Source organism: Melitaea cinxia, chromosome 18 (assembly GCF_905220565.1).
Source record: "Melitaea cinxia chromosome 18, ilMelCinx1.1, whole genome shotgun sequence".
Lineage (NCBI taxonomy): Eukaryota > Metazoa > Arthropoda > Insecta > Lepidoptera > Nymphalidae > Melitaea > Melitaea cinxia.
In genome coordinates, this window is record NC_059411.1 from 2,623,741 (window position 1) to 2,648,687 (window position 24,947).

The window sequence follows — 24,947 nt, forward strand, 5'->3', positions numbered from 1 at the left end:
GATCAAGGAACTTGTCAAGTTTTCGTCACTTTGAGAGTTTCGCGTCGTTTACTGTGATGGTTTTTCTTTGTAAATTGATAAACTTTCTGCTAATGCTCAAGAGATCTTCTATTTTGTCTCTATTTTAGGTTTTTCTGCTGTGTTTTGCACTTTTTTGATTGCCTTTATGTCTTTCAAGTTATTTATACTACCAGATCTGTCTGATGGTAGTTATCGTACGCCTTCACCATCAGGGACATCACACGCATTCACGACTCTACCTCGTTATTAACACAGTGTATCTCGAGGAGCTCTGGCTATAGACAAGTGGCTCAACCACTATCTAAAGCTTTAAAATTAATAATAAGACCTTTCTTGTCTAACTGTTTATTATCTCTGCACCAATTTTAATATTTATTAATAACCCTATGTATCGTATTTTGATGTGTGACAGCATTAATCAATCTTCAACAAATATTCCGAGAAAATATTACATGCAAAGGAGAAAAATAGCAGACACGGTTAATGTAGAACTGCTTTTCATAAATAGCATTCTCATAATCAGTAATATTTCATACAATGTAAAATTATTCCACAATAACGGTAATTCAGACAACCACATTAACATTTTAGCTCTACTTACAATAAGAGAAACAAAGTATAATAAGGACAAGGGGTGGCGTCAGAATGATGTAACAGCGACAATCAAATTTGCTTAATACCGTACTCACGAAAACGATGGTGTAATAAAAAACACATGAATACCCCATGCCATGAAAAGCATTAAAACAAATATTAAGGGTTATGGCACACTATGACGATGGAATAAGAGGTATTTTATAGATTTATTACTATTAATCTATATTAAGTAAAATAGGAAACTAGAGTGTCTTTTTAATGCACTCTGACGAATTCTCTCGAATTAAGTTTCAATAGTTGTCAGATTGGTTAATTGCGTGACGTTTTTTGGTACAAAAATTACAGCAGTCAGACAAGTTTTGCTGCAACTCAACCGAAAAATATAACTTAAAAAAAAAACTTTCTATTTATCGGTAAAAGTGATTAGATAACCGGTAAAATTCCACGCCTCGTTTTTTTTCCATTCGTCTGTACATCGATTTTATTTATTTGGCGTATTTCTTTTGACGATTACATTTTATTCATATAAATTAACATTAATTTCTATAAGTATCTCGAATAAAAAAAAAACTTTTTTTTTAATTCTTACGAAGTCGTTTTAGTAGCTGTGAGCTATTTATATATGATTTAAAGGCGAACAATATATATTTACTCTTTTAAAGATGTTTAACTACAAAGAACTTTCAATGTATTTATATAACGTTTCAAAATAAATATGCCTACACTATTGCAAATTCAGTAGTCGTTCACTTTGTAGCAGTTTGACGTTATTACTGTTATTTAGGAATAATAGTCAAACTGCTTTGTGAAGTATTGTAAGCTTTTATGTTTAAATGTCACGACAAACCAGTCATGAAGTGGCAATCATAGTATTATTTGACTTCCTTGAATATTTGCAAAACGATAATTACAAAAATGAACTATGCTTGTAGAATTTTGTAAAAGCACGAACGATATGTATAAAAAGGGATTTTATAGCACCAGTTTCTCTATTCAATTTATCTATGATAGGTTGGGGATATGATTTTAATTACTTTTAAAATAAATATAGATTTATTTTCTTACAATATGGGTGATAGTATGGAACGATGCTTCGTCTATGGTGCTCATACCAAATATTTTTATAAGCACTGCATAGTAAATAGAATAATATTCACCTTATTGTGAACACAGAAATGACTGCAGATTTTTCTAATTATACTTATATATTAATACTATATATTAACTTATGCATGATAGATGTATATATATAATTCGAAAATTAGTTTTAATTCATTAAATTATTTTTAAAGAAACGAAAAAAGAATAATAGTAGATAAGTAGAAAACTCTCTAAATAAGAAATGGATTATTTAAACTGAAAATTAATAAATAATTTATTTATATAAACTATGTATATTCTTCTTATGTCTATATTTTATTTACCCTTGTAATTATGTGATGCTTCGATGAACACAAGAGCACATTTATGTAAGTATGAATGCATGTATTTAACTAATATGTAACTTTTCACTGACGCACGCTTGACTGATGGAATTATCGGTCTTTCTCAAGTAAGAAACTGTTATACCTTGATTTTCGAACTATTATTTCTTTAGATTGCAGACTTTCACTCGATTATTTAACTGTACAACTTAGCTACGGCACAATAATGAATGTACGCTAGAGAACACACTGTATTTAATTGTATATTAAATAATATTTAATTGCTATTTATAATAAATAAGTACATTATTGTTTATTTGATAAATAAATAAAAAATTGTAAGGTCAATGTGTTACTAAAATTGATTAAACTAAATACAATTTAAAAGTTTGTTTTGAGTTTTAAAACTTATTGGTTGAATATTGTGACGTGCTCAATTGAAAAACGGGGACACCGTTAGACGATTACTTTACGATCTTTCTAAAAGTTTTCTTCAACAACAAGAAATATCTACGAAAGTCTGTAGTCTATTGTAATGTATTTTTATTGCATGTAATTATTTGTATACGCTTATTTTAGTGTAGTACAAGCTTCTACATTATATGTTACTGTATAAATGAAAAATAGTTATTTATTAATCGTCATCTTCATTAACTAGCGCTAAGTTTGTAGTAAAATACTTCAAATATGAAAATGCTAGATTTATCACATCACTATTAATAAAATGCTTATGGTAATTTATAAATAATAATAATAAGGAAAATTCTAAATAGTTATTTTAAAAAGTGAAAAGTACGAGCTACGTCGTCTAAGAAAAGTCTCGCCTAACCTAACTAGCTGTGCGCGCGATTTCGTCTGCGTGAAATAGTGACTTTACATGCTCAACGCGATTCTTTAAATTGATTGACATGAAACAAATACTAAATGTTAAGTTAAGCTTGCCACAAAATATTAGTTAAACAACATACAGATCGGATAGCCCGTTATGAGATTATCGTGCACAAACGCACAGACAAACAGACAAAAATTCTGTTTATTATTGTTTTGTGTGCTATCTGCGTTGATAACGGTCCCAATTTTTTCTCATATATCTTTCATGTACAGACAGCGATCCGTTACATTTTTATTATTTGTATTGATTTTTGTATAAAACGATGTATTTAATAGCAATAGGACGTCAAGTACAAACTTTATTTTGTAAGCTTTTGCAATATAATGTTCGTAATCTGACTTCTAAGTCACGATCCGATCGCGTGTCTTGAATTTAAAATCATAGACTAACAAAGTGTAGAAAGAGTCAATGACAAATACAGAGTGTTGCTTCAGTAAAAATATAATTGCTACTTGAAGTGTTCCCAGCTTAATGGAAAAAAAAATTAAAATAATTCTTTTGCAGAACCTACAAAGTGGATAGTTAACTTTGTAGGGATTAAATTCACGTGTACTTTGTTATGTCAATAAGTATTATTCAACAAGTCAGTAATTACTGCTTTTAATTTTTTTGCATTGGGATTGGATTGGTTTGGGATATTTTTATGTCGGTATTTATTTTTATTTTATTTCTTAACTTAGTGCAATTATCATATAACATGTTACGAAGTATATCATAATTACAGGCTAACGTAACATGCATAGATTAAAAAAAAAAACAATATACAAATATAAAAAAATCCCTTAATGCGTACAACATTAGCAATTTTATTACTTTTTTAAAGCTTTCTAATACTCTTTATATTTTTATTAATCGAAGAAAAATCACGCAGAAAATTTCAAAGGATTTTGGAGAACGTAATGATTTATTTTTCTTTGTGTGTTTGACAGTTCGCAGAACCAGAACGTCTGTCATGTCATAACTAAAGAATTAAATAAAATGAATAAAGCGCGAATAGAAGTCGTGATTACCATACAATATAGTTATAATTTATGATTTCAGAAATGCCAAATTCCGAAAAATACAAATAAATTAAATTTTAACTCAACAAAGCTTGTCTAACGACAACAGCGTAAGTTTCACTTTTGTGACATCACTAATCTCGAGGGCGAAGCTCGAAATATCATTATGTATACTAAGTTTGTTTGGTCGAATTAGTTCTAATCAAATCGATTGTTTAATTAAATAATATATACACGTGTTATTTGGTTAATTAATTTAGAGATTGTGTAATTATGTCAATGTTTTTAATTGAAGCTGTGTCTTTTAAGTTATAAATTAAAACTGTTAAGATTTCGAGCTGAAATATGTCATCTGATTGGTATTATTAATTTATATTAACAGCTGTGTGACTACGGCATTAAAGAATATAGCCACCCCTTTTTCCCTGTGGGTGTCGTAAGAGGCGACTAAGGGATAACACAGTTCCACTACCACCTTGGAACTTATAAAATCGACCGATGGCGGGATAACCATCGAACTGCTAGCTTTGAAATACACAGGCTGAAGACGGGCAGCAGCGTCTTCGTTGCGACAAAGCCAGCCCTGCGGTCACCAACCCACCTGCCCAGCGTGGTGATTATGAGCAACACACATGAGTTCAAGCCATTTTTGGCGCGAACTTGTGGAGGCCAATTTCCAGCAGTGGACTGCAATAGGCTGAAATGATGATGATGATGATGATGAAGTTATATTAATAAGCATTTTTCTTTTCATCTCGCTATATGATTTGTCTTATACTCTCAGGTATAGTTTGTGAAATCAGTAAGACAACTCTTCGAAAATTTTGTACCCGCCAGATGTTCTAAGCATATACACAACAATAGGCCATATATTTATTTAAATTACACGTACATAATAGCGTGACGTAATTCCCGTAATCAAAGCCTCTGTGATAAATTGGCGCTGTAGTGTCTGGACCATATCTCAAGACAATGTCCTAATTGACTGTGTGTACTAAGATTTATTATGTGTGGACTGCACTTAATAGTCCTTAAAAATGAACATTTTTAATTTTTTTAATCTGTTGTTATTTTTTTTTCGTTGGTTATTAGTGATATTTAATAAAAATTATTTTGACGATAGTTTTAGAATTAAGAACTTTATTTTTAACTTTTTATTAAATAAAATAAGAATCCTGTTCCAACTCAGTTATACAAAGGGTTCTGTACAACTTTAATGCAAATTTATTAAGGTCGAGGTAACGACGGAAATTCTCCTGATTGTATGGGGAACCCCTAAATATTTAACTGTAATTTATTTTTATTTCTAGAACATTCTTTTGCAATTTTGGTTACAGAATCTTGTAAAAAAAAGTTGTATAAAAAGTTGAAGTAAATTCGTACTGAAGTCAACAAAGAAAACATTTTTTTATCAAATTTAATTAATAAATAATTAAAAAAACTGTATAAGCGTCAAGTTTCATCCACAACCAGTTTAAAAAGATAACTGAACTTGAGTGTATTAACAAAAGACATTAGGAATAAAAAAGCTTGGACAAGGTATATATATATTTTTGTTTTATTATGTTATGGGCTTACTCTTGACCTCAGTCTAGCTCTAGAGCACAGACGAGGTCGAAGATGGAGCGAGTTCGCCCAGAAGAAGCCTGTTCACTCGCGCTTTAAACATGTTCGGGTTGTATGAACTCGGAAATACAGACGCCGGCAGGGAATTCCATTCCTTGGCTGTGCGCATTAAAAAAGATGATTCGAAGCGCTTTGTACGTTGTATATAATTAGGTCATACAAAAATATAATTGTAGAAATTAGAAAAAGAAAAAAAAAGATGTGAGATTAGATTTTACTGATGTAGAGCACACTATGCTCAAATCCTGCTCAAAATCTGGAGCCGCCTGACCTCATGAATATTATAGCCTTCAAGCAGCGTTGTGTTCCTGTTATGAGTAAGGTGACTATAGCTCCTAGGAGGGATTCAAGGTAGGGTCAGCAATTACGGTAATCGCTTACCATTATGTGAGTCGTAAGCTTGTTTGTGACCTAGTTGTATAAAATGAAAATTGCAAAAATGTGGATTAGTTAAAAATTTAGCCATCATTAATTGTGTAGCTATTTATTTATTTATTATTTATTTATAAAATAAAGTAATATTAATTAATGAAATAAACATAATATATTATTATTTATTGTTGTTCGCTGAATTTTCTCATTTCGGCCGTTTTGTAATTGATATTTCGTTATAATGAATTCAATAGTAATTATTTAATATTTAGATACATTGTTTTACAAACAATAATATTATTTGTCAATTTGTGTAAATAAATCGTTTTAATTCGGTCATCTAGATGTCAAATGGTATCATTATAAAGACCGATAAAATTAATTCGCGCATACTAATGACGTTTCCGAATTGAAAGGAAGAATTAAATCATTTCTATTTAAATTAATCATTGCGGTTAATTTAATTTATAATAATAAAAAGTTGTCAAATCTTTTGATGGAATATAAGAAATATCTGTGTTAGCAAGTAGATTTGTTATTCTGACAATTATTAAAATATTGGATTTTGTGTCGGTATTACTCTCATTGTTTATTCACTTAATACCTGAACAGTACAAAGATGGTGACGCCATCTATCGAATGGTTAATACCTATTAATTTACGATTAGTCAGTCACTATCTTTGTTATCTGTTTTGCAGGGTAGTTAAACAACAAATACTTTTATCATTTAAATGTTCTTATTCTTATTATTATTTGTTGAAGTACCGGAAGAGCATAAAGATGTATACACCATCTTCCGACTAGTTAATAACAATTTTCTGATTGTTCAGTCGCCATCTTTGTCATGTATTGGCGGTATTGTGGTCGTATAAATATGATAATTTGTAAGTGAAGAAGCGGTTATGGTTTAATTATTGAGCGACTAGCGTTGCTGCTCGATAAGTGGCGAATAAGTGATTAGTGTCATATCGCATTCAATGTAGTTAAAAGTGTGTATTGTGAATGAATAACTATAGATTTGAAGTGAGAAATAAATGTTTCGTTGAGTTTTCTCAGTCGTGTACTACATTTGTTTATTTTATGTTATTATATATTAATTTTGTCACTGGTGCGACAAAACCAGCGGTCACCAACCCACCTGCCCAGCGTCATGACCATAGATTATTCACTTTTATACTGGTAGTCATGACTACAGGCAACGCAACACGAGTTCACGATATTTTTAGCGCGATCTTGTGGAGGCCTATGACCAGCAGTGGACTGCAATAGGCTGAAGCGTGAAGTGATATATTTATTTTATTTATATTTATTTATTTAATTGAATTTATAAAGAAAATAAGAAAATATATTAAGATTTACAATACACAATTGACTATGGACAATGAAATTAAAATATACAAAAATGTATGATACTAACTGAAAATAAAATTCTTAATTACTTAAAAAAAAATTTAAATGTCATTCCAATAACATTTTTTACGGTTTCGTTTGGATTGGAGAAAACTAAAAAATCTCTTAAAAAGGAAAAATGTCACTTTCATAACAAAAATTATAATTTGAAGTGAAACTTTCTTAGGCGTATGAGGGTAAAATTTTTACGGATGAAACGTACAAAGATGTGCAACGTTTTGATGAAACGGCAACGTTTTTGTCGAACAACAGCGCCACCTAGCGTCTATTACAGAAACTACAAATGTTGTTACATTAATATCGATAGTATTACATTACAAACTAACTAGATGGCGCTGGAACGGAAATCTAAAGCTTTAGGTTTGTATAAATATAAACGATACTTAAAAATTAGTTTGCCAAAGAAGTTTTACTTCTGACACGTGTACTTTGTACGCACGCACTTTTTTTATCAAATATAAAACATTATCACTGAAAAATTTAAATCTCTTAATACGTATTTTGAAAATAACTTGGATTATTAAAACATTTATTCATAAACTGAATCAAAATATCGATATTCGGTTCATTTAATGAAAAAATGTCGGTGTATACCTAATTAGCTAACAGTTTATATTTCAAAATTCAGATAATTACAAAAGTGTCACGAAATAATTAATGAAGTACGTGCCTAATCTTTACAACGTAAAAGCAATTACAGCTATTTGGTTTTATTTGGTATGGCATGTATGAAAGTGATTTGATTGTGATATTTTTGATATTTTTAGTTGATTTATAACTTGAAAAGAAATTTGATTAAATTCTCTTCCACCTACAAGCTAAATTAGATTACTTTAAATTTGTTCACAAAAAAAAAAATACTTTAACGCACCAGTTAACTAGGAAACTAGATGAGAACCATGATAACTAGGAAATCTTACAGACGTGATATCTTGTGTACGTAATCGTAACTATTCTGAAATTTCCAAATTTTCTACACTATTTTCTTAATTTTTCATGCCTTAAGAACCTTCTACGAATTATTAGAAAACTTAAAAAAAATATGAATTAAATTCGTAAGGTCGTTTCAAAGTGTAATGCAATCAAGATAGGCGTTTATTTTTATGGAATACTATCTAATGTCTCGCGATTTCACCCGTATTAATTTAAGGAAATAACTTATTAAAATATTATATAGCCTAGGCTTTCCTCCATAAATGGTCTTTCAAAAACAAAACACAAACATTTTTTTCTAACAAATTTGCAAACTTTTCAGCTCTATAATATTAGAATAGATTATTATAGTAGTTATATTATATAAATATCATATAGATTAATACGCTAAGGTTAAGATGTTTGCCTCCCTTTTTAGAAAAAAACCTCACAATTACTCCACATAAATTATGTATCATTTTACAGATAATTGCTTGCTCTATCGGCATCAACAATTTAAAAATTTATTATTGCTTTCGTTTTTGTAAATTAATAAATTATTAAAATTATATATATGACGGCATTAATTTTGAAACAACTTAAACATGGTTGATGGTCGATAAATTTTTTGTTCAATTTCAAGTCACCTCAACGTATAAATACTTTTTTGTAATTTTGTAAAGTGTCAATTATGATACTTTAGTGCGAATTATTCGCATGGGTACAGTTAGCTATACTTATTTAGTGCGAATTATTCGCACGGGTTTCGGGGGCACGTAGTTAGTTATAAATTACACATCTTGTATTGTATCTTTCTTTATATGTGTCTGTATTTTGGTGTACATTAAGAATAAATAAATAAATAAATAAATAAATAAATTATTTCAAAAGCTATATTAATATTACAGATTCTTATAAAAGTAGGTTATAACATTGTGAATTTATTGCGAAAGTAACTGACAGAAAAATCTATAACACTGAGCGGTGCTATATAGAAGCATTTGAATTACTAACAGTCGATTCCTCGAACGCCTTTTAATTTTAAATAGCCTTCAGTTCTCGAACTGTCTACGAACGGAATAAAAGCGCATTTTGAAATAAAATTTCTTGTAGGAAAATAGCTTTATGTTATTTTAGTTATCTTTAATAGATATATAAATAGCAATAGAATTAAGAAAGAAAGGAAGAAAGAAACACGTTTATTCGGAGCATCACTCAAAACGCAGACAGTTTTTACACAAAAAATCACAGTTAAATAGAAATAATAATAATAAATAAATAAGTCCATATTGAAAAAAAAACTTACAAGACCAGTAATATAGACTACAAAAAACTATAACATCAAAAAAAAAGTAAAAAAAAATGTAAATGTAAAAAAAAAATTACCAACAACATCTTTGAACACTTCTCAATTTAAGGGGGTATTCTGTTACTTTGATTGTATTTTAAATATTTAAGTGTGGCGGGTTTTTGTTAGTTATAGGGTAAAACCGGGATAGATGCCTTACTTTTTGAAATAGCCACCTAATTTTAAAAATATGATTTTTATACGAATAATTTTTATTAATGTGGCTAGCTCAATCCTTCGTGTTGAATTATGACTATTTTTTTTCAACCTAGCCAATGCAGATTAAGCAGAAATTAGCTTTTCGTGAACCCTTTTTTTTGAGGATAGATGCCTACCTATATGGATAGTTGCCTCACCATGAAAATAGTGAGTAGGATAGGTGCCCTTTAAACCGTGTTAACGAAAAACCAAAAACCAAATGTTAGGTTAGGCTACTCCTAAAACATCGATTGTCTCCAAGAAACATGGGCCATAGCAATGAAAAATTTTTTGTGTTTTTTATTATCTTTTAATTAAATTAAATATATATACATATATATATATATATATATATATATATATATATATATATATATAATTAAATTTTACAAGCATTTATTCAACAAAAGTATAAATTCTTAATTGTTGGTCTAAAATATTCATATCAATTGATATCAAGTGTCAACATGCACATTGCACAATCATACATTCTCATCGAAAGCTGACTGTAGGTTTTCTATAATCCAAGAACATACTCGAGCTCGCATTTCTTCCTTTCTTTCATATTTTCGTGGCATAGTTCTGCTAGAATCAGTAAAACATCCAAACATAAATATACCTAAATACATAAAAAATATTACAGACACAAAAAAATTATACATATAAACTTACTCTGTGATGTATATATATATGGTGAATGAAGGTATAGATAGTAACGATCGCTACCAGATGTATATGAAAACAGCCGGGACAGACAGCTTAACGTAATCTACGAGGCACAGTGGGGAGACCCTAAAGAATAGACTTACAAACTGGAAAGAAATATTTGTACAAATGCAAGCACCCCTTCCGAGCGGGAATCGAACTAGCAAACTCTCGATGTTTAGGAGCATACATGGCTGCATGAGCCACTGAGAGGTTGTAATAGAATATACAAACCCCAAAAAAAAAAAACGAATTTAGGAACATAAAATAAAAAATACTCGTACAAATATATAATGAATTTTTTATTTATGAAAAGTTAATTTCAGAGCCCTTTCTGTACCTTTCATCACTCTGCGACAAGTCTAAGGGCACCTATACCTCAAAAAATCAGGGCAACTATCCTTTGTGATTGGGATAGATGCCCACGTATTTTTTAAATAAATTATAAACAAAATAGCATCTATTTACAACTATATGCAGACTCAATTACCCAATATATAGACGTGATAAAAAACATAACGAAATTTATTACTATTTATAAAATTATACAATCTTAAATACTAACCTTTAAAACTTTGACGTGTTTTTAAATTTCGCTACGGAGAAAATTACACACACGATCCAAACGCGTCCTTGCCACACGAATATCTGTGGATATCCGAGGTACGGGGTGTCTTCGACTCCTACTTATGCGATTAATTTTTATTTGTGAGTTCGGGATGTTAGGTTTTTAGAACATGAGGCATCTATCCCACTGCGGCATCTCTCCCGGTTTTACCATACTTGTGCGTAATCGGTATTAATTAGAACAACAAACAATTTATACCAAAAAACGAGTGTTCTTTAAGTCACACATCTGAAGTAAAACTTCGTAAAAACGTAACTCTCTCTCTCTCTTTCTATCGTCACTAACTTATGTCTCCCTCTCAACTTCCGTTTGTATTGCCCGATCACACTTTTACGTTTTTATAACGCTCTCGTCACGCATTCACCAGCTCACTCCCCAAGTCAAGCTTGCGTAAAAAAGTTTTACTTCGACAAAAAACTCGTGCGTCAACGGAAAATCGTCTCGATTCAACCCGTAATATCCCACTACTGGGAATAGGCCTTTCTCCATCTGAAGCAGGATTGTAGATTGATCCCCACGCTATTTCAAGTTATAAGTGTATTATAATGTGATTGTGACATGATAAAATTGATATTACAATATATCCTAACGGTAGAATAGTAATCTGTTTAACTTATTTTATAGGTTACATTAAAACTTGCTGAAGCATTAATTCTTTATTTTTAACAATATTATCATAAGTCTAGGCCTTTCTTCAATTCGCGACAATGTAAAATGAGCATAAAGGTACAACATTGATTTATCTATAATATAAAAATGAGTCGCTGAATGTGTTGCTAAGCGCAAAACTCGAGAACGGTTGGACCGATTTCGCTAATTCTTTTTTTTAAATATTCCTTGAAGTACGAGGATGGTTCTTACGGAGAGAAAAATTCTAAAAAAAAATTTTAAATTTTCTGAAAAAGTCTAAAAACAACACGTTTCTATACTCCCATACAAAAGATTTGTGATAATACTTAAAAGTCAATTTGAACTTTAATACCATACGATAAAGTTTGTGTTAGGCGATACGAAGTTCGCCGGGTCAGCTAGTTCATAATAAAATTAAGTAGCGTTTGATAGTAAATATTGCTACGTATCAGCTATAAAAATCATTTACACAAGCCATTCACACTACGACACTCGTTTAGATTACCCTTGAAGCAATTTTATTCTTAAAAACGTGAATTTATAAACATTAGACGTGTGTGAAATAAAAAGACGCGATATTCTTTAGACTATCGTGATGTGAATTGGCTGTGTTATCTTGTGAAATGTAGAAGGTATTGTATTACTATGAATCCATTACGTTAGTTAGAGAGTGAATTATTTAAAATATATTTTATATGTGTATTAAAAAACCAATTAGCTGAAGTTACGCTTAATCGAACGTAATTATCATTTAGACATATTGATAACATATATACGTAGTACTTAATTTAAAATCATTAATTTTAAAGGAAGTATCATCAGCGAAGCATATATGTATATAAGCCTTTTGCTAAAGGACATTATTCCATTGATAAAAATGCTTTATCAATATGAATTTTAACATAAGTTTCATCTTCTGCAGATGATAATCAACCTGTCCTGACTGAAAATGAAGTTGAACATCTGACGACGCTACCAGAGGAAGAAGCCGTGGTCGCTCTAATGGGGTATCCACGATCTGGAGAAATAACTCGTGCTCAGCTTAGGATAAAAGAAAGCAAGGAATTTAAGGTAACAACAAAACACACATCAAGTTACACATGGCTTAATAATGACAAGTATAAGCATGGTCTTGTCTAAAGTCATGACTCTCGTTGGTGCATTTTTCAGTGATCCTGTTCCTATATATTTAGGGTTGCCAGATTCAAGCATGTCATTTCTGGGACAATTCGAGGATTATGAATTCGGTCGGTTGAAAAATATACGAAAATTGATACCATTTTTTGTAAATCGTTAGAAAACTAGTAGTATTGGAAATCCGGGACAATCAACTATAATTCCTGGACACGGGACGAGACACGTAATTCCGGGACAATCCCGGATTTCCCGGTCATCTGGCAACCCTATCTATAGCACGCACATAATTTTACCAGCCTTAGGAAGAGATGGCCGTGTGTATATTAAAGATCTATCGATCATAAATACAAAATAGTTTATATATAATGTACTGGGTGGTGTCCCGTGTACTGGGTAAGAGTATTTTATAATGATAGAATAGTACATAGAATATTATGGATACTTTCTTAATGTAGTCACTGAGTTATACATACACATATGTAACAATGTGAGGATTAAGTGAATGGGTGTGAGTAAAGTTGTTAATGGATTGGTGGAAAAATATTATTGGAGAGTCTATTGACTCGTCACTCGTTAGCGGGCAAAAGTTGTTAGTTCTAAAAGCGCGTTATAATTGGTAGAAAAAGTGATGGAACTATCACAACAAACATAATATTTTTGTCTGTGAACTACAAAATTATAAAAAGTATTAATATTATTTAATTTTATATTATTACTTTTGAATAAATTTATAGCTTTATATATATTATTAATCACTCTTGCACTACTGTGACCCAAGGTAAAATCATTTCTCACCACCATGTAATATAAACACATATATTCGCTTACGCTTACGCGCTTCAGCCTGCAACATCAAACTACTGGGCGTATGCCTCCTTCCCCATTTTAAGAGAAGGATCAGATATTAGTCATTAATTATAAATTACACACTAGTACACCTTCGTCTAAATGCATACACCTACACGAACACACATTCACCTTTACATGTCATGCACACCTCTAACTAAAATGGATAGGATTTACATAGTGCCTAATTACGAGTATGTATTACATAATAATTAATTTGTTCATATCAATGTGATTCTATTTTGGCCATGTTCATACTTTATACTGTAACATACTATTGTATCATAACGCTGTTGGATTGTCTAATAAAATAAATAATAAATATAAATTAAATAACTATATTATTATGATTAAGAATTAATTACTTCTACAAGTTAAACTAAAATTAACTTCAAGAGGCTATGGTTACTAAGTCAATTACTTTCCACACAATAAAAAAAAAATGATAAACTTAGATTAATAAAAAACATTTTTTTAAATCGATGTGATTAACTACGACATAGACAAATGTTTCATTTCACAATTCCTAATGATCCAGAGCGTCAAGATTGATGGACGCACATAATTCGAAAACAACGAAAAGAACCTTATTTCAAATCCAATAAAAACGAAAAGAATGTATCTCCTCATTTTTCAACCACGTAAAAAATACGCCATATTAAAAAAATTAAAAAAAAAAACAAGAAGAGGTTTTGTTATAAATATTTCAAACTGAATTTCGCCATCATTAACAAATTACGTAGCTTTTACCTGCGACGCCGTTCGCGTGGAATAGTTATTTCTGGCAGCACGTTAAATTTTTTAGAATATTTGTTTTATAAAATAATATACTTATCAAATCTAATAATATCTAATAAAATAAAAAACAATACAATCTTGCTTTTTGTAGTACCAAATTTAATTTAATTATATTAGTGAGGAGAAAACAACTTGTAAGGAGTTTGCTAGAAGTAGTGAAAACATCGGAGTTTTAATACGAGAAAGAATTAAGGTAGTTCGATAGAAAAAGACTAAGTTTTAACTTCAAGCTTTGGACTTCGAAAGTCAAAACTTCTTTTCTGAAGCAAGATTTCCTTTAACGAAATCCCACATCAAACTTTATAGCTACTGTTAAAATTTTAAGTTTCTATTGAAAACGTCTAATATGTACATTATATATATTTTTAATTTATTCGTTATTTATTACATAGAATATCATATTAAAATATTTTGCAAACTGTGTTGCCATATTTGATCCATTTTATGATATAATATGTCACTTTTATTGAAAAAGCGAGTACTTGCAGATTATTTTTCACAGAATTTAACACTAAGCGGTAGTATATTCTTAACTATATCATCATCATCATCATCATTTCAGCCTATTACAATCCACTGCTGGACATAGGCCGCCACAAGTTCGCGCCAACAATGGAGTGAACTCATGTGTTTTGCCCATAGTCACCACGCTGGGCAGGCGGGCTGGTGACCGCAGGGCTGGTTTTGCCACGCCGAAGACGCTTTTGCCCGTCTTCGACCTATTTCAAAGCCAACAGTTGGATGGTTATCCCGCCATCGGCCAGCTTTTTAAGTTCCAAGGTGGTAGTGGAACTGTGTTATCCCTTAGTCGCCTCCTACGACACCCACAGGAAGAAAGGGGGTGGCTATGTTCCTAAAGCCGTAACCACAATTTAATTAAACGTTACAAATAATTAAAAATGTAACGTATTCAAAATATTGAGATTATCATAAACAATACGGAAAATTCTCGTTAGTTTTGACAATGTTCGAATGAGTTTCGATATGATTAACATTGTTGCAAAGCATTTAATCACGCTAATTCATTAGCTAATCACTCGGAAACACAAAGGGCTGTCTAACCATTCATTCTACTGCCAATTGAGTGATAGTCATATCATCGACAGCTTGAATTAATGAAATGACACATTTATTTTAGTTAAGCATTATTACAGCACTTTGATTATGAATTATTTTTTATCTATATTATTAATAGTAAGGGTCTATATACTTTTGATTGGTGATAAAGATACCTATATATATATAAATGAATGTTTATCTGTATGTCCTTAATAGAATCTTAAGCTATGCATTTGATCATGTCATGATCTTCAGCAATGTGTTCTGCATGAGCTCACAAAGATTTGTGTGTTATTAGGAAGGTATAAAAAAGCAGGGTACAGTAAATATTATTGAACATTCTGTATGCACACGGGCGATTACTGAGAGACAACTACGTACACAGCGCGCCAACAATATGTATGGTAAGCGTACAACTGCTTATATTGTGCCTCGACTTATTAACAACCTATCCGTAGATTTATGCAAAAGTATTTCAAATAGAAATATCAAAAATAAATTAAAACAACATTACTTAAATATTTTAAACTAAACATTTACTTAAATTGTATTTTATTGTATTATTGTATTTATTTATAATATTAAAAATTGTTTTCGTATTTTCTTATTAAAAGAATTTGAACATTGTCTGTAACCGTTATAAATAATGATTGTGTATAATTAGACTAAGATAGCACAGGTTGAAACCTTAGTGGTTTTTTGTTGCTATTTTTTTTTAATATTTCGTGTATTACTACTTTTATAAACGATAATTAAAAAAAAAGCTAGTACTTTATGTAGCGGTATCCAGCAGATAAAAGTTTTTTAAATTATTTTCTTTTCGCCATCAATCTCTATTACATCTTTCATAGTTATAGTTTTATTTGCAAACTTTAACCCAAAGTTTGTAGCTTAGGTTAAGGTGATACAGGCACTAAGTATCATTTTTGCCTTTTCCAAACCAATCAGAAATCTACAAATGAAACTTTGTTTGCATCCAGTGATAGATTTAAGACGCCGCGTTGGCGCAACGGTCACAGCCATGGATTGTACCTGTTGCGCTGGTGGTTGCGGGTTCGATCCCCGCACATGACAAACATTTGTATTAGCCATACAGATGTTTACCGTGGTCTGGGTGTTTGTGCAGTCCTCGTGGGTGTCCCCACCGTGCCTCGGAGAGCACGTTAAGCCGTCGGTCCCGGTTGTTATCATGTACACCTGATAGCGATCGTTACTCATAGTAGGGAATATATTCGCCAACTCGCATTGGAGCAGCGTGTCGGATTAAGTTCTGATCCTTCCTCAACATGAGGAAAGAGGCCTATGCCCAGTAGTGGGATGTTGCAGGCTAAAGCGCAATAGTTTTAAGACTAATAATTCCTGTAAGTTTCATGAATATTCTGCAAGTTTGTTTTATTTTCGTATTCTATTTTTAATTTTAATGACGATATTTTTGTAACATGTATTATTATTTTCAGAATACTGTAGACAAATTGGTGCAAAGAGCGAATGCCTCGATTATAATTGGGACGTCGTCGTGGAAAGAACAATTTTCAGAAGCTTTGACGGCGAGTTCAGGTAATTCTTCTAGTCTAATCTTTATACTAGCTTTGTTTCACGTCTCCTCGTCTGTCAATTTTATTATGGATAATGGATGCAACATATTGGAACAGCTAAACCGATTTTTATGGAACTTTTACTATAAGATAAAAGAGGTTAGGGAGCAACATATAGGCTTTTTATGCCGGAATTCAAGCAAAATCGGGATTTACGTGGGACAACTCGTATTTTTCGCGCCCGAGCACCTACCACCCAGATATTATATGAAATAACCAAACTTTTTCTATTAAATACAAGAATTTCAGCGAGCAAATCTATATCTATACTAATATTGTAAAGCTTAAAAGTTTGTTTGTTTGTTTAAACGCGCTTATCGCAGGAAATACTGGTTCGAATTGAAAAAAATATTTTTATATTTGATAGCCCATTTAAGTACCGAGGAAGACTATAGGCTATTTTTTTTCCTCAAATTAGCGCGGGCGGAATCGCGGGGCATAGATAGTACTGATATAACTACCCAGTTATCGATATAATATCAAAGTTGTCAACTGTATCGATAAAACGAAATTGTATGTGCTGTTGATGTTTGTATAATGAACTACGTAATGGAGGCTTCGTTTCCGATATTACGATCGTTTCATATCATATTTTTAGGGTTGTCACAACGTCTAGTTTGAACGATATAATTAAAAATTGCTAAAAAAAGTATAAAAAAATTCACCCCTCGTCTTATTGATTCCACTGATGATTAGCTGGCTGGTGCATTTTTACTCAGAAATTCAGCATAATGATTAAAATGGGAAATACTGCCAGCATTCTTGGGACTATTTCACGCGGACATACCGCAACTATCTGTAAATATTTAGTTCTTAAGTTGTAAATTAGGTAAATATGTACAAGTTTGTAAAATATCAGATTCAAAATTTATCTTGTGAGTTTTGTAAATCGTTTTGTTTTGGGTATTTTTATTATAATTTTAATTTTTTATTTTACAACTACATCTTATAATGTACTTATAAAAATAGATGAAAAAGACTATTATGGAGAAGAACGAAATATTAAGATCGAAGTTAGAACCAGACCCTTACGCGTAAAATTATAACCACCATTTTAGTTTTTTTGGACAGTCTATAAAGCTATCATCGATTGGTTATTGTCGTCGGTACTTGACACTAATTACTATTCTTGGTAGTGGAAATATTCACAAACCAACAGTTGAAAAACGACCTAGAAGTAATGATAATAATAATAAAGACGTTTATTTATGAAGCATAAAAAATAAAAAATTTATTAAAGTCTAATTTACAGAGATTAAAAAAAAATGCTGGTGAAAAGGTACGAAAGGTAAGGTACGTTGACTTAGCTGCTTTTTAGTCCGCACCTTTAAAAATGCTGCCAGAGCAGGAAGTTACGTAAATATGTCAAATCTATCTATAGTGACTACTCGGAGAAAATTTATGATATATAAATGTTTATTAATTATCTACTTTTAATTTATTTTTTTTTGTAATATATATTGTCAATTTAGTTTTAATATCCCTGACTATTTTCTTAAATTTATAATAGCTAATAAGTAAATAAAGATTAATAAAAAATAATTGTACATTGCTTGTGTATAGTTTTCTGCCGTCATTTTGGGGTAACTGGCGACTCGCGCGACCACTATCAACGTTACTTTTTTAGCGCGCCTAATTGAAGATCGACTTTGCCCAGCAATGAAACATATGCAGATTGCTTAAACCAAACTCGTGTAACCTCTGAGAGAAAAGCTGGACGTTTTAGAGATATTGTCTTTAATTTACCATCTTAAAATAGGCTATTTTTATTTTAGATTAAATGCATTTTAATACTAAAGCGTAGAAAGAAATAGATAAAGTTTTAATTTAATATATTTATCAGAAAGATTTCTTGAAATTGCAGAATAAAATATAACGAAGTTAATATATAGGTATATATTTACCGAGTACAATAAAATAAGCAGTCAGATATTGTAAAATCTCGGTAGTAATTACCGTTGTTACATTAAAATACAAATGTAACTACAAGCTGTTATAAAAGAATTGTACGCGTATAACAAACCACGAAAGCTGCTACGAATGGATGAACATTACGTGCTGTGGCTTTTCAAGCTATTTCATTCGTACTGGTAACTTTTGTATTCACGTTCATTCCATTTTATAAAGTTGTGGAAATCACAAAAGCTATCATAGCTTGAATAATTACATCGCTTATTATTATTATTATTTTTTGTTCGGAATTATAGATATCAATGTTAGTTATTTTTTAACCGACTTCAAAAAAGAGGGGGTTACTCAATTCGACCGTATATATATATATATATATATATTAAATGTATGTTCGGGGATAACTTCGTCGTTTATGAATCAATTTTGGTAATTATTTTTTTGTTAGAAAAGAGATATCTCAGGGTACCATGGAAAAACCACAAGGAAACCAGGATCTGATGGTGGAATCCTAGATAAATCTAGGGGAACCTTCAATAATCGTATTGACAACTAGTGCGTTTGTTAATTTTTTTCCTCAACTTACGTTGTACTACTTGTCTATGTAATTAAAGTCGGTTTGTTTTTCGTTTGCGAGCAAACACAATTATTGGGTTTGATGTAGCTCGGCTTTGACTGCAAGTCGAGAGTTAAAATTAAAATATCTTGTGATAAAATTTTGTAACATACCACTTCTGGGTATAGTAGGCCTATTTCTCTATGTAGGAGAAGGTTCTTTTGATTATTTGTAACGTCAACGATAATATTTTTGTGCCCAAATAGTACGTAAATGATTCTGGTTTATCTACTATAAAACTTTGTATCGTAATTTTGAGTTAATGTTCGTGATTAAATATGTGAATGGGAATATTTTTTTTTCATCATTAAGAAAACAAACATTCTTAAGTATTTTTTTTTTCGTAAAGTTATAGTTTTTATGGTACAGTTTTTGTAACAAAAAATGGAAAAAAACCATATCTCAGAACTAAAAATATTCATATTTTACAGGAATACTGAAAAGGTTTAATAAATAATTTCATTTCATAATCTCGTTCCAAGAAAAAAATTTCACACTTTTGTCAATTCACTGACTTGCGTTCCCAATGGGTTTTATAAGGTTCTTTCTTTTAAAAATATTTAACATCATTGCATCATTATTATGTATTAATTTTTATGATATATTTTTTTAATTCAGACAATCCTGATGAGCCACCGTCGTGTGGAGACTACGCTCTGCATATCTTCACCGTTTTCTGGAAGATTATTTTCGCGTTCGTTCCTCCTACAGGTAATTTATCTTAATAATATAACTTATAATTAATCTGTATTGTGTTAATTTTCTAAAGATGGTGACGTTTAGTTTTGAAGTAAAACTTCTTGCAAAGCAAGCATGTACTACATTGAAAAGAAAGATATGTATAATATTTTTTTTACGATCCCTATTCTTTTCTAGACATCGGAGGTGGATACGTGTGTTTCGTGGTGTCAATTATCTGCATCGGTCTCGTGACGGCCGTCATTGGGGACGTGGCATCCCATTTCGGCTGTACCCTAGGGATAAAGGACTCGGTCACTGCCATCATATTCGTCGCTTTGGGGACAAGTATACCTGGTAAATGATATCCCGATTACTTATTTTATTTTTCTTCTTTTATCAGGTACGACTGTTATTATTTTATTTACATTTAAGTAAATGTTCTCTTGGGATGGTTTTAAAATACGATTAGTAAATTTCTATTTTCATTTGTAAAATTTGTATTAGAGTTGTTTTTGATTATTGAAATATGGGACATGGTAAGGTTTTATAGCTTTGATTTTATTATAAGAGGTATGTATTTTTTATTTACTAATATTTCAATTTGTGACGGAATTTTCGTCATCACATTATCATAAGAACGGTTTAACCGTTGTCCTATAACAGTAAAAAATGTAACAAAGTTACGCAATTCGATACGTTAAAATATGTCCAATGAAATGCTGAAAAATATGCTGAAGACGGGCAGCAGCGTCTTAGGTGCAACAAAGCCAGCCCTGCGGTCACCAGCCTGCCCAGCGTGGTGACTATGGGCAACACACATGAGTTCACGCATTTTTGGCGCGAACTTGTGGAGGCCTATGTCCAGCAGTGGACTGCAATAGGCTGGAATGATGAAAATATGTCCAAAAAATTTTTGATTAAAAATATTTAATGGTAATAAAAAACGGTTATTTTCAGATACATTTGCTAGTAAGGTAGCGGCCATACAAGACAAACACGCGGATGCTTCAGTGGGTAATGTGACAGGGTCGAACGCCGTTAATGTCTTCTTGGGTATTGGAGTGGCGTGGACCGTGGCCGCGGTGGTCCATTGGAGTAAGAATGAAAAGTTTCTCGTGGATCCGGGAAAGTATGTATTGTAATAGAAATTAAAAAGTTTTTATTAAATGGGAGTTAATAACTAAAGCATATTAATGATAAAGTGTTGGTGTAGCACTGTATTACATGCAGGATTTTACTATTTTTGCAATAAAACACCTTTTTTTTTTCAAAGACTAACTGAACTTAAATTAAGAATAACTTTATTCAACTAGGCTTCAAAAGCACTTTCGAATCGTCATTATATAAATAAAAATTTTAAAGGTGATTATTAATTTCAAAAGTGAAGCTACCAGCGATTCGTAGATGCGTTTTAACGTGTGTAACGCGTTGGCGCAACGGTCACAGCACTGGTTTGTGGCTGTTGCGTTGGCGGTTGCGGGTTCGATCCCCGCACATGACAAACATTTGTATTGGCAATACAGATGTTTACCGTGGTCTGGGTGTTTATGCAGTCCTTGTAGGTATCCCTACCGTGCCTCGGAGAGCACGTTAAGCCGTCAATCCCGGTTGTTATCATGTACACTTGATAGCGATCATTACCATAACATCGAATATATCCGCCAACCCGCATTGGAGCAGCGTGATGGATTAAGCTCTGATCCTTCTCCTACATGGGGAAAGAAGCCTATGCCCGGCAGTGAGATATTACAGGCTGAATCGTAAACTGTGTATACTATAGGATCTACAAAGTCAAGAGGCAAAAATTAATTATTTACTTAATTACATTTACTTAACTTTACAACAATTACCTAACTACATGTTATGATATATCCAATGAAATAAAAGGGTTAAACAGTTTATCTAGAGAGAAAACGAATTACATCCTGCTGATGTGTTTTTAATCGGATGACTTTGTCAAGTCTATGGACTCCTTTTTAGTAAGAAATAAAAAAAATTGATAATCCATTATTTCCTTAGCTGTATAATAAAATCATATAATGTATCTTTCTTTCCCAACAGCCTAGCGTTCAGCGTTACCATGTTCTGTTCAGAAGCAGCACTGGCTGTTTTAGTGTTAGTTTTGAGACGAAGAAAATCCGTGGGGGGAGAACTTGGCGGGCCGAAAGGTATCAAGATCGTTACCTCCATGTTCTTCTTCTCGCTGTGGCTGACATATCTCACGATGTCCACTTTAGAGGCTTATGGTTACATTAAAGGATTTTAAACATATATACACATAAATATTCGCTTGCTGGCTTATCGTAAACGTAGCCGCTCTGTGTTGGCTATTAAGTATAGCAGATTCTATGATGGTACTGTATTAGTTTTCTATCAAATCAAACTTTTTTGTAGCTCTCTTTGAAACACTTTCTGGAATTTTCCAAAGAATGAGCACCTAATTTGGCTCTAATCTGTTACATATAAGAAAAAAAAATAAAGTCTATAATCTATTCTAAATCTATTCTTGAAAGTTCTAAAATAAAAATAAAAAAAAAACTTTTCAAATATAGAACGTTGAAAGGATTCGATCAAGTGAAACGGTTAGAGAAATAAAGCGATAGTGTTCCTTTAACTATATATTAGTATAGATAATTGTTCTAGATTTTTCCAGTAATTGAAGCGATGTGCTCAAATGTACAGGCTTAGAATTCGAAGTGTTTTCTCCTCTTGACGTTTTCTCATCCAGATTTCTAATATCATATGTAGCCTTGTGGGCTGTGGTTTAATGGTCTAAGTAGATTTAATGTGGAGTTTATTATATATGTAATAAAATTGTGTCGACAAATGTATTTATGTAGTCCATTATAGAATAGTATTTGATATATACAGTGTGGTCTGAAGATTCAACATTTTGTCTAGTGTATGATATGAAATTGACACCTAAAATCCTTGAACAATGTAACACCACATCGGATGTCGATTTCAGTTGTCATCAAAACTTGTCATAATGCTGAAATAAGTATTGTATCACACTTAAGATTGTGGTATTTTGCAAGTATTTTTGTCTAGTGATGTACTTATTTTTACATTATTATTTTTACTTTAATATAATTTTTAAATAGTTTGTGTTTTTATCGATTTTTAATTGAAAAAAAATATGAAATAACTAATATCGACCGATACATAGATACCATTACATCTATCACTAGACTAAAATACTTACAGAAAGCCATTTGAACATATATTTATTGCTGTTAAGGTAAAATTAGATGCTCTAATGGTTCATTATTTATTAAATAATGTAATTATAGCTTCAAGTACACATTTTAAAAACTAAAATGAATACGTATGACTTAAACCACAAGAGAAATAACATTATAATGAAGTTTTAGCGTGTTCTTATGAAATTTCTAACTTTTTTTGCTTCTTTTAAAATTGTTTATAACAAAGTGAAGTATAAGAAAGTTAACTTAAGTTACTTAAATCTATTTCCCCTATGAGAAAACTAAAAATTAAATAATTCGGTTTTATAAATGATTTAATGATAGGGATTCACTACAAGCTTAAAAAATATTAGAATTTGATAAATAAAAAGTTATTAGTAACGATTGAAAACTATAACACGATATATAAATAAATAGGGATAGTGTGACCCAATAGTAGGAATTGAAAAATATATTTAAAAAATATGAACTATTTTTAAAATCGTGTACTCGAAGTATATTACGTAAGTCGTGTTTATTATAGCGGAGCCATTATAGGTGATAACGACAGCGCTGTCGATAGATTTAATAATTATAAGTTTTATTTTTATCGATAATGAGATGTGACGTCATTATGTGTTTTAAATATGTCAGAGTTCTGTATATAAGCGAAATGGAATAAACTATTTAGTATTATATGTAATGGATTTTTTATATAAGTAATAATGTATGTTAGTTTATGCGTGTGTTCGTAGTTTTATTAATTTTATGCCCGTATATTTTAGATGTTTTCTTTTGTTGCTTTGAGTAAATGTTTTATAGGAATTTTTCTGGTTTAGAAATTATAAAAGTTAATATCTGTGAAGGATAGAGGTTGGCTACGTGATTGGGTATTTGAAAGTTATTCAACAAATTTTTATTATTAAACCTGGTTGTAAGAGAATTCAATAGTTGATTTAAAAAAACCGGAAATATGATCTAATTGTGTTATATAATAACTGGCAATAAGCTATTAGTATTATTTCTTCCACAGTGATTTTTTTTAGTTTCAAACTCTACAATATAATTTGATACTATGATTTGAATATTAATAAATTATTTATTTCATTCTATTTTTGATTTAAAAATAATCATAATTTTATTTATTTAAAATTTAAATTAAATTCCAGTTCGATTTAATTAAATGTAAACTGGACTTTGACCCGACGAAGACCAGATTGAAATATGGTAAAAGTTCACTGAAGTTTAAATATTATAGTTCTAGAAACTGCCTACTTTTAATTAGTAATAAAAAAAAAATCAAATAAAAGATCGAACGCTTTATGTAATAGAATTTTAATCTATAATAGATACAAAG

General features: G+C 31.0%; 1 protein-coding gene across 1 annotated transcript in view; it reads left to right on the plus strand.

Moving 5' to 3' along the window:
• LOC123662294 (sodium/calcium exchanger 3) overlaps positions 1-24,533 on the plus strand; it is a 156,686-nt gene extending 132,153 nt beyond the window's left edge. The window contains exons 3-8 of the mRNA XM_045597155.1: positions 12,688-12,836; positions 17,063-17,162; positions 20,343-20,435; positions 20,601-20,759; positions 21,363-21,534; positions 22,467-24,533. Of these exons, the coding sequence (XP_045453111.1) occupies positions 12,688-12,836; positions 17,063-17,162; positions 20,343-20,435; positions 20,601-20,759; positions 21,363-21,534; positions 22,467-22,671 (878 nt within the window). The 3' untranslated portion in view covers positions 22,672-24,533. The remainder of the gene's footprint in view (positions 1-12,687; positions 12,837-17,062; positions 17,163-20,342; positions 20,436-20,600; positions 20,760-21,362; positions 21,535-22,466) is intronic.
• Positions 24,534-24,947: the final 414 nt, after the last annotated feature.